Source organism: Barbus barbus (assembly GCF_936440315.1).
Source record: "Barbus barbus genome assembly, chromosome: 19".
Classification (NCBI taxonomy): Eukaryota; Metazoa; Chordata; class Actinopteri; order Cypriniformes; family Cyprinidae; genus Barbus; species Barbus barbus.
The window spans coordinates 26589568-26600294 of NC_136747.1; the positions used below are offsets into that span (position 1 = coordinate 26589568).

At 35.0% G+C, this 10727-nt stretch overlaps 1 protein-coding gene across 2 annotated transcripts; it reads right to left on the bottom strand.

The window, feature by feature from the left end:
- Positions 1 to 799: 799 nt before the first annotated feature.
- On the bottom strand, positions 800 to 10512 carry LOC306885224 (major histocompatibility complex class I-related gene protein-like). Of its 2 annotated transcripts, XM_079441623.1 has the most exons (12): positions 9892 to 10512; positions 9337 to 9612; positions 8587 to 8832; positions 6749 to 7076; positions 3731 to 3852; positions 3605 to 3649; positions 2408 to 2497; positions 2194 to 2268; positions 2075 to 2113; positions 1930 to 1995; positions 1766 to 1804; positions 800 to 1613 (listed from the first exon to the last, which is right to left on the bottom strand). In XM_079441623.1, exons 1-12 carry the CDS (start codon positions 9944 to 9946, stop codon positions 1579 to 1581), a joined length of 1416 nt encoding a protein of 471 aa, XP_079297749.1. In that variant the 5' UTR covers positions 9947 to 10512; the 3' UTR covers positions 800 to 1578. The 2 variants fall into 2 exon arrangements, with proteins under 2 accessions (XP_079297749.1, XP_079297750.1); XM_079441624.1 differs by lacking the exon at positions 2408 to 2497 and having other exon boundaries at positions 946 to 1613; positions 9892 to 10275.
- Positions 10513 to 10727: the final 215 nt, after the last annotated feature.

A 10727-nucleotide genomic window follows, 5' to 3' on the forward strand; every position in this document is an offset into this window, starting at 1 on the left:
GATAAAAATCTAAGCTCAGAATCGATTCCAGAGGATTTGTGTTGGCAAATCAACGTGATACTTCCTGTTGCCTTTTCTGCCCGTCCTAAGAAGGCCGTCTCATTTAATTCTAGATTGAGGACACTTTGTATACGTTACACATCCTACAGAGGATGCAACCTCCAGAGGACGCAGCCTTCTAAATTAGACACAGCTAGTGTCAATCGTATAGTTTTGAATGGGGAAAAATACAACGCTGAATATGGCCGCTTTATCGAAGGAAGCCCAGCCTTCTGAGCAAAAGAGCCAATCGCTATAATCGGTAAAGTCAACGCATCACTGCAGCTGCCATTAGTAGTCCACATTGCTATAGAAACAGTAAGAGTTCTGAGATGCACGCTTAGGACTGCGCATGCACACTGGTTGATCTAGCCTGAATAATATGCTTTTTGTAACGCTATTTGAGCAAAATAAACAACTTTTATGAGACAGTAGTCAGATTTCATTGGTGATATCAAATATGAAATTGAATCCAAAGCTTCGTGAACAGTTTTAGGAGAATTTGACGGTTTCCCCATTCAAAAAGATAGGAACTGCACTTGCATTCCCGAGAGGCATTTCAAAGATGGCCACCGAGTGACTTGACTTGCCTTAAAGGGACTTTGCTAAAGGTCAATAAAGCTTTCATTTCATGGGATTTGTCAAGGCTTTGGACTCAAGTCATGTTGCTGGGCCCTCTGCTGGTTATAATTAGAAATCAATATAGAATCAATGTTCCACTGATAAAAGCTCTTGAATAACAGACGACACAGAAACAAACCACACATGAACCTCTTTTTATTTATATGGCTTTTATATGGTCAACATGGACTGTGCGGTGTCCAGTGACTGAATTTGGTTCATCCATAATCTGATTAAGAGAAAAAGTAGAAAATGTAGACCAAAATCCACACTAAAACAAATCTTTAAATAAAAATGATATTTTATTTTATTTTTAGCTTTTACTTGCATTCAGAACAACACATAAGACAAATGGACACAAATTTTTAGACTTAAAATACAGAGTACAATACAGAAAAGTACAAAAAGAGTGCAATATAGCAATAAAGTATTTTAGAGCTTAGCATAACTATAAAAGTTTTCCATAGGTAAAAAACTCAATATAAAATGTCATAGTTATGTTTCCATGACTTATCCTGGTCTGGAAAGCACCACTCTAAAATTAAATTTTAAAACTGAAAATATATTGAATAGGCTACATCAACATTAAAGTAACAAAGGATTTTGAATACTTTTAGTTTCCTCAAAGTCTCGTATGCAACTAAAAATGCAATAACTACTTAATGATAGCAGTACAATTGCGATATTTTATCTTAAAAATAAAAAATGGAAAATAAAAATAAAAATAACATTACCATGCAATGAAATCATTTTATATCAGCTTTCAGGAGAGCAGGTGTGTATCTGAGAGCTTGCTAGAGAATGACACTACACTAATAAGTAAGGAAATGTCAACCACATATGACATTTAGAAGTCCCTGTACTTTTGGCATTGATGACGGAATTCAGTCTTTAAATTCCATAAGAAAGTTGACTGATCTAACTGGAGTCACTGGTGTCCTTTCTTTCTAAAGCTAAAAAAAAAATAATAATAAAAATGTTAATTTAGATAATTAAAAACTGGATAATTTTTTCTTGTTTATTTTTGTAAACAATTGTTTAATTATTGCCATCATAAATATGTTTATACAATTATTTATTTTTTTTAAATTAAGTGAAACATTACCAAGGTTTGGCATCGAATTGTTGCTGAATCTGCAATGTTCTGAAACAAAGAATAAAAGCGTGATGTTTTTAAAATCAACACAAATAATGCAAATACTGTATAAACTCATTGTTTTTTAGAACAATTAAATTACTGTCTTTTGAAGAAAAAAAAAAAAATCTTACGTATCAGCGCTAACTGCAGAGCATTCTGGGTAAAATAGTTCTGATCGGTGCCTTCTTTCTCCATGGCTGAAAAAAATCCCCCATTAAATTTCATACTCTGTGTCTGCCTGATTATAAATAAAACTATGAAACCCATTTAACTCACCAAAATTAATCGGAGGGATTTTATTAGAGCCCATTGCCCCTGAAAAGTCATTGCAGCACATGTTTAAGACTCTGAGTGAGAGATGATGAATTAAGATGAATGAATTCAGATGTTCTGACCTTGAGCTGCTGGAGGAGCTGCTCCTGGAGTCTCTTTAGCCTCACAAAGACTTTGAGTTTCATGAAGCTCCTCAGCTGAAAGACAGAGAAGAACCATTAATGAGACAGGCCTGAAAAACACATGAACAAGCGTTTGAAGCAGCGTCCATTTCTAAGAGAGACTGAAGTGAAGAAACACTGTTAGTGTGTGTATTAGTGTCTGTACACGACCTACTCTGAACCTTCTCCAGACTGTCATCTGCGGTGTTTTCATCGTCTGAAGCAGCATTTAAAGCAAAAGCCAAACCTGCACGTGTTTCTGGTCCTGATGGAGAGTTCAGAACAAAATGATGATTAGTATGGTTAATAAACATGTTAATGCATTTCATCATGGACACAGTGAAGCTGTATACAGTGACAGTAAACCAAATGTTAATAAATGCAGGAGTTTTTAATTTTGGCCTTTTTATAGCAATTCAGACTCATTTATTTCCTTCAACAGTTCTGATTCCATCTGTGTTTTATAAAGGGCTGCAAAATCACATGAAATGATAAATATCACAGATGTTCAGACTCGTCATCTCACCTCATTCACATTTATGCATTTAGAAGACCCAAAAGCAATATAATCTGTATAGATTTATACTGTAAAAAACAATCTGTGTAGGTAAAACACCGACAGCTGTGGTTTCCAGAACTTTACCGTAAAAAATACGGTAACAGCATTTTAGGTTTTACAGACTTAACTTAAATTCACAGTAAAAAAAAAATAATAATATTTCATTAACAGATATAATGTTAATATACCAACCTATTGAAGTACTAATATCTGTTTTGTACCACTGTAATACACTGATAACCACCAAAAACAGATGGTGATGAGAAAGTCACAGAATGAAAGCTCATCACAAACAGCTCTTCCACAAGCCGAGGAGAGAAATATTATAGAAGGTGCACATTCACACAAATACTAAAAACACAATCATGGTAAAACACGTGATACTAAAATCAGATAAAACCATTATTTCAGTGAAAAAACACCAAATGTGACGTGCAATGCAGGGAATTCTGAGAATGTCAATTTACGGTTTTCACTGTAAATTATATAATGACTTGTTCTTTTTCACTGCCAAAACCTCTAATTTTAGCAGTATTTTAGTGTAAAATTAGATTAAATATAATTAAAGCTATTCACTGTTTATTTGGAAACTTACTGTTAACCAGTTAACAGGTTTTTACTGTAGCATTACTATCTTCTGTTAAAATCACAACCTTTTTTTACAGTGTAGTTTTAGACAATCTTTCATTGATTTCAGTGACATTGTGTTTTGAGTGGTCAATTATTTACTGTCAAGAGCAAGAAACAATGTTAGAGATGCATGGACATTTATGTTATGTTTTAATAAGTAACTTATAGAGGTGTCAGACTCACTCAACAGTTTCACTTGTGATGGTGTCTTCAGTGATTTCTGCTTTTCTGAAATTGTAAATATTAACACAGTCATTCTACGGTTCTATCCATATTAATGTGACTTTAAATGACTTAAATAATACTTACGTGAATGTTTAACATATTTTATCAGTCGATGAGATGTGAGAGCAATGATGGGAACAACAATCAAACAAAAAAATCCAGTGACACCCCCCCATCCCCCACCCCCCCAATGTAGGCTGCTATTCCTGAAATCCACGTTACCTGCCACAAAACAAAAATCCATTATTCATAAAGTTATATTAAATTAATTCACAAATAATGCAAATTCAACTGTAACACTAATAATAAAGTGATCTTATGAAACCATAAACTTTGATCAGTCCAAGAACATTTAAACAAACTCAGACAGTTCTACATGAAAAAGACAAAATTTAAACTGGGACTAGACAACAGTACTTCAATAAACTAGAGAGAAACTAGTTAGTCCATGGTTCAATACATACCTCAGTTTTTAAATGGTTACTCCACCCCAAAATGAACATTTTGTCATTAATCACTCACCCTCATGTCGTTCCAAACAACGACAACAACTTTATTCAACAATTCGTCTCCTCTGCGTCACCGTACACTTTTAAAAATAAAGGTGCTTCACGATACCATATAGAAGAACCTTTTTGTCTAAATGGTTCCATAAAGAACCTTTAAACATCTGAAGAACCTTTCTGTTTCACAAAAAGTTCTTTGTGGTGAAAGAAGGTTCTTCAGATTATAAAAAGGTAAGGAAGAGATGGTTCTTTAAAGAACCTTTGACTGAATGGTTCTTTGTGGAACCAAAAATAGTTCTTCTATAGCATCGCTGTGAAGAACCTTTTGAAGCAGCTTTATTTTTAAGAGTGTGGCGCCATTTTGGAGAGTATGTGTAAATGAGTAAATGTAGAAAACGTATCCATATAAAGATAAAGTTGTTATTTTTTTGCGTACAAAAAGTATTCTCGTCGCTTCATAAAATTCAGATTGAACAATTGATGGCAGATGGACAATTTTGACGATGTCTTTCATACTTTTCTGGGCCTTGACAGTGCTATTTACTTGGCAGTTCATACACATATTTAATTCATACTGGACGCCAGAGGGCGAAACTCCACATAGCGTATGCATCACAGAAGTAACACTGATGACGTTCCAGAAAATCCCTAATAGAGGCCGCTGATGTCCCTGTGTGCTCTTAAAAATATTAACGCAAATACAGCCAGTTTTCCTCTGGTGATTTGTATCTGTTGTCACTATACGCTACTTAGCGTGTCCTAAAACATGGCGGGCACTACCCAGATTGCAGTGCGCAGTGACGTACAGTGGGTACGGAAAGTATTCAGACCCCCTTCAATTTTTCACTCTTTGTTATATTGCAGCCATTTGCTAAAATAATTTAAGTTCATTTTTGTCCTCATTAATGTACACACAGCACGCCATATTGACAGAAAAACACAGAATTTTGACATTTTTGGAGATTTATTAAAAAAGAAAAACTGAAATATCACATGGTCCTAAGTATTCAAATAAGTATTCAAAAAATAATTTATTATTATTATTATTATTTTGTTGAAAACAGCTGAGTAGATTTTTGTCAGGTTTCTTTGAATAGAAAGTTTAGAAGAACAGCATTTATCTGAAATAATTATTTTATAACATTCTAAATGTCTTTGTCATCACTTCTTATCAAATTAAAGCACCCTTGCTAAATAAAAGTATTAATTCCAATAATTAACCCCCCCCCCCCCCCCCCAAAAAAATTGACTCCAAGCTTTTGAATGGTATAATGTAATAATAAATGTACTTAACTGTTTTAAATATTGATGATGATAATAATAATAATAACAAATGTTTCTTGAGCAACAAATCAGGGTTTATTAAACAGAAACGGTGATGCGCTGAACACCCTGTTCTGATGACGCAAGAGTTGCAACTATGGCAGCTGAGAAGATCACTCTGTGTGTTCTTGAAGTATTCAAGTTCTGTGAAGAATTTGAGGAGCCTTTATACCGAATTTGAAGAATCGGTATAAATACGTGTTTAATACTGCAAAATACACTCAATGTTACAGTCACTGCTCCCAGAATAAAAGAGAACATCCCTATATCGAGTGAAGGGATTTGTGGAAACTGTGGTTCTTAATTATTGCGATCCAACATTTGCCTCGCATTTCAAGATGAAAAGACATTTCAGATGAATGATAATCCACTGCTTCCGAGACTGTGTTATGATCTATATGACCTTATTATTTTTATTGTGAGTATTAGGCTTATCCTTATTGCTGATCGCTGTTGTTGTGCTATGATATTGTAATATATTACCATTAGCCTATATAATCAAAGGAGCATAGAAAAGCTTATGAAAAAGTGTCACTCCACAATACAATAGCAAAATATATAAATATGTATAGTATTTTTATGTTACATTAATCAGTGTCTAGCACATCTTCCTGAGGAAAGGATATGGACCAGAATACATTGCAATTACTACATATTTAGACAGACTTAAAGAAGTTCAAGATCTATACTTGTGCTCTTATTATTTCAGTTATTTTTCCTTTAATGTAAATAAACGTGCAAACAATATACTTGCTCTTGTGAATTTATTTTGATGTTAAAATACATTGCAGATATGCTCACAGACCACTCAGATCATTAGGATGGAGTCAGTTAGAAATACTAAGGGTTCACACAAAACAAGGGGAGTCTGCTTTTAGCTATTATGCGGCCCGCAGTTGGAACCAGCTTCCAGAAGAGATCAGATGTGCTAAAACATTAGCCGCATTTTAAATCATTTTTTAAACCATTTTAAAAGTTTAAACAGAAGGCTAAAATAAGTGCTGTGAAGGTAAAGAGAATGTGGGCAAAGAAAGACAAGTTTGTTGGTTAAGTAGGACCTCTGAGTTCTATTTGTTTGGTTTCTGATGGTCAAAGTAAGTAGGGGTGAAGTAGTGGAATAGTTAGGCATTTTGGGAGGATTTTTCACTTTGTGAGGAAGAGGTTGAACAAAGCTTGAGAATGTTTGTTTGTGTTCAGAGTACATCACTAACAGTAGGTTTTTAAATTCCGTTTTTTTTTTTATGATTATTTTTTTTCCTTTCATGTAAAGCACTTTGAATTGCCATTGTGTATGAAATGTGCTTTATAAATAAACTTGCCTTGCGAACAGTAATCCTTGATTCTTCTGGTGGAATCCTTCACCACACACTGATAGCAAGATCTTTCGGACGGCAGGATCTCCAGGCTCTTCTTCAGCTGAAAGGATCCGTCTGCGTTTGGTCTGATTCCACTTGAGTTCAGCTGCTCATCAGGTAACGGCATCTGATAACGTCTGATCTCCATCTCCACATGTTTAGGGTAGAAGTCTGTGGCCAAACACACCAGAACCTGTCGCTCTGATGATCCAGATGCTTTTACAGAAAAGTAAACCTCAGGAGGAGCTGCAGGACACACAGACAAACAGACGAACTGAATTAATTTATCAGTGACTGATATAATGATGGACACCTCCTGTAGCCTCATGTTTCTATACTGGCATATAGAATACTGTGGCACATTAGATGCTTCAAAAAACATTTTAGACAGTTTTCATATCTTTAGTTTTTAAATTTCCAAACATTCCATTTACAAATATTGGAATCCAATGAGAATTCAGTATGAACAAGGAGTCCTACAACATACAGTATAATCCACACAAAGATCCTGATCTCATTATCAGTCAGTCTGAGATTATAATAAGGGACACACAGGCCAAAAGAAATTCAGCAGCAGAAATTAAATCAACATCTGGCTGACCCTGGAGCAATATATGTGCAATGTATATCTTTCAAAGAAATATCTGCTTTATAAGATTTAAAAAAAAAATGTTTTACTCTAATTAAAGAATTTGTTTTTGTGAATATGTTGAATAAAAGACCAGGGGGCGTATTACAGAAAGATCCTAACTTTAAAATCTTATTTTATCTGTTTGGTAACCATGGTGATTTCAGCTAGGACCATATTTAGGACAAAAGCTATTACAGAACGATAACGAAGCGATTTTCAAAGTGAAGTAGCTTCTATTATTTTGTTTACCTCATCAGCAGGGGGTGCAGTGTTGGTTGCTTGGTAACAGACCTGAGAGTGGATTGTCGAACTTGATGATGCAATTTAAGATTTTCTAACTAGCGATAAGATACGATTTTTTAAGATAGGATAAGAATCCCAAATCAAGTTAAGATTTGCTTCTGTAATACGAATTTGCGAAAAATCCTAATTTAACACATCATATCTTAAGTTAAGACCTAAGAAACTTTCTGTAATACAACCCCCAAGAATAAACACCAAAGACATTTTTCCACAGCCTGATTTTGCTCATATTTAAGGGTGCAAATATTTGTCAGAGGGCACTGTAGTCTATATCTAATTTATCATGGACAAAAAATATGCCACTGAACATGACCCAGCACTGTTATTAACAGAAAAACTACCATAAAGAGTAAAATATGGTAATGTGTGTAAAATCTTGTGCTGTTTATGTCTGTGTGGAGCAGCTGCCATTCTGAAGAACCTTCTGAAGAAACCTGACAATAGAAACCAATGGCTTAGGATTTTTCAACAAGATCCCTCATTTCAATCTGATCTAAACGTAATTCATAAATGTATCATGAACTTTACAAAGAGACTGACATTGAAGGATAGAGGAGTGAAAAATTACACTGGACTCACACAAATGTATTTGCACCTAACAGGACATGCAGCATGTGAGTAAATATGATTTCTCACTTCACATATAAAGAAGCCATTTATATCTAAAAAGTTAAAGGCAATGCAGCAAACAACAGACATCCATAAGGGTCAGTGGGTTGGAAATGCTCATGAAAAATTCAATTATAAAAAAAAATGTGACCAGCATTAAAACATTCCCAGAGATTCTGTTGTAAGCTATGGATGGAAGTGTTACAAACTCACATTTCTCTTGTTGAAGGTTAGTAAAGCTGGTTAGCGTTTCCACACATTTCTTCTCCAGGCTGGAAACTGATTCTCTCTTCCAGATGGTGTCGTGCTCAGGGACTAAAGGTTTCCAGTGCATAGAGAGGTTAAAGGTCAAGTTCTCTCCATCATAGGCATATTCATCAGTGCCTTGAAGAAATATGACTGAACCATTAGAGTGACGTTCAATTGCACATCCGTGTCTCCACTGAAGAACATGAACATCTAGAGAAAAACACACACCTGATTAAGACCACAAAATGTGACCGTGATGTTATTCTAAAACACTACAAACAGGGTATAGTGGGGTAAGATGTGTCAGCAGGTAAACTGTGTTGCCCCTTTAATCTAGGAATTCCATCATACACATTGTCTGTGACTGAGAGATGCACAAGAGAAAAGTTATGAACATATTTATGCCTAAATAAATATTTTATGTCAAGAGTATTTTTTTCTCTCAATTTCTCAGACCATTATCCCTTTACGTTTGTGATGTAGATGATTTTAATCCTAAAATAGTTGAAAATAAATAAATTATATATATATATATACACATACACAGTATATAAACAGTGAATATATTGTGCATTCTTAAGTACCATTATAAACATTATGGCAAAATATTTGTTTCACTACATTCAGATGCTCACAATATTAAAGCTTTTCCAGGCTGTTTAATGGACATATGAATAATATATGGTACAGTTTACCTGTCCCCTGAACAATTACCTGTGTCACTTGTCCTGTTTTCATTTCTCATGTGTTTCATCAGTGTGTTGAGGTTGATTTGAAGCCACTCTTGTTTATCACGAAGCTCATCCCTTTCATTTTTAAAGAGTCTCTTTGATTCTTCACACAACTTGGTCAAGAATTTTGCTTTATTCACACTGTTACAGAAATTCACTGGAATGCCATTGAGTTCGACTGAGTTGTAAAATTCATAAATGTCTAGAGAGATCCGAGATTTTGATATGCCGCTATACATGTAGTACAGAGAATATTTTTCTGAAATAAGAGGTAGAAGAAACATGTTCAAATAAAACAAACCCACACCCAATGCAAAGGCAAAGAGTAAACACTGAAAGAGTTAATGTTAAATTAATGAATGGATTCAACATTGATACAGTAATAATATGTAAACCCACCAGGATTAACTAATATTTTCAGCATTCTCTTAACAGTAACAACTCCTTTTGAACATCAATAGCCTATTTTGAATGCGTTATAATACAACTAGTACTGCAAAGTTTCACATCAAAATATAGAAAAACTTCGTTTTCTTACCACTCTGAGATGGAAAAATAGTGAAAATCAGGAGGAGAACTTTGACCGAGTTCATTGCAGATTTGTGTGCTTCTGTTTAAATGTGAAGAATGGCCGCATACATGTGCACAAAGAGGAGAGGTTAAGGAAAAGCAAACTCGTAGAATTATGTAAGGACGCTAGAGACATGTCCCATAAACATATTCAGCGACGACCAAACTGTCCCAAGCAATAATTTTGATTGTAAGATTTTGTAATCCGAAACGCATCTAAAATATGTCATATCATTGACTGATACCAAAGAAGTTAAAGTAAATACTTTAGAAACTACTTTAGAAATATCTCTGCCTTGTTTAGCGCGAGCCTCCGCTGACTGCGCGCGCACCTCCCCAAACAGACGAGGCCAAAGACTGGAAGGCAAGACAGGAAACTTTAGGCAAAAAAAAAAAAAAAAGCAGTCGAGCTGGGAAGCAGACCAGACGCCGTTTTTCTTTCTTGTTTTTTTTTCTCAATTCCGAGAACGCAAACACACCCTTACAAAAAGGGTTTCACGATCTTTGCTGTGAGGAGCAGCAGGCGCAGCAATAGAGAAGCATTTCCATTTTCTGCAGTCTGCTCTTGATGCCAATCAAAGACGGCATTGGCCAGCAAACCATAGACACAAATATCCTGCTACATTTGGTTTAGTCTGCATTGCACTATGGTTCATGTAGAACTGGGTTCGCTTTTGTAGTCATTTGAATGGATAACATATAGAAATCACTTTAATTTTCAAATAAATCTAACCAGTTGGAAATGAAACACCGTCCCAATCCCCCCCCCCCCCGAAATTCACTCCCCTGACTCAGTATCACAAT

Coding starts and splice junctions, on each gene's coding strand:
- LOC306885224 (XM_079441623.1), bottom strand. CDS start 9,946: ATGAACTCGGTCAAAGTTCTCCTCCTGATTTTCACTATTTTTCCATCT. Junction 1,805..1,929: donor TCTGCAGTTAGCGCTGATAC/GTAAGATTTTTT, acceptor TCTTTGTTTCAG/AACATTGCAGATTCAGCAAC. Junction 1,614..1,765: donor CAATTCGATGCCAAACCTTG/GTAATGTTTCAC, acceptor TTTTTTTTTTAG/CTTTAGAAAGAAAGGACACC.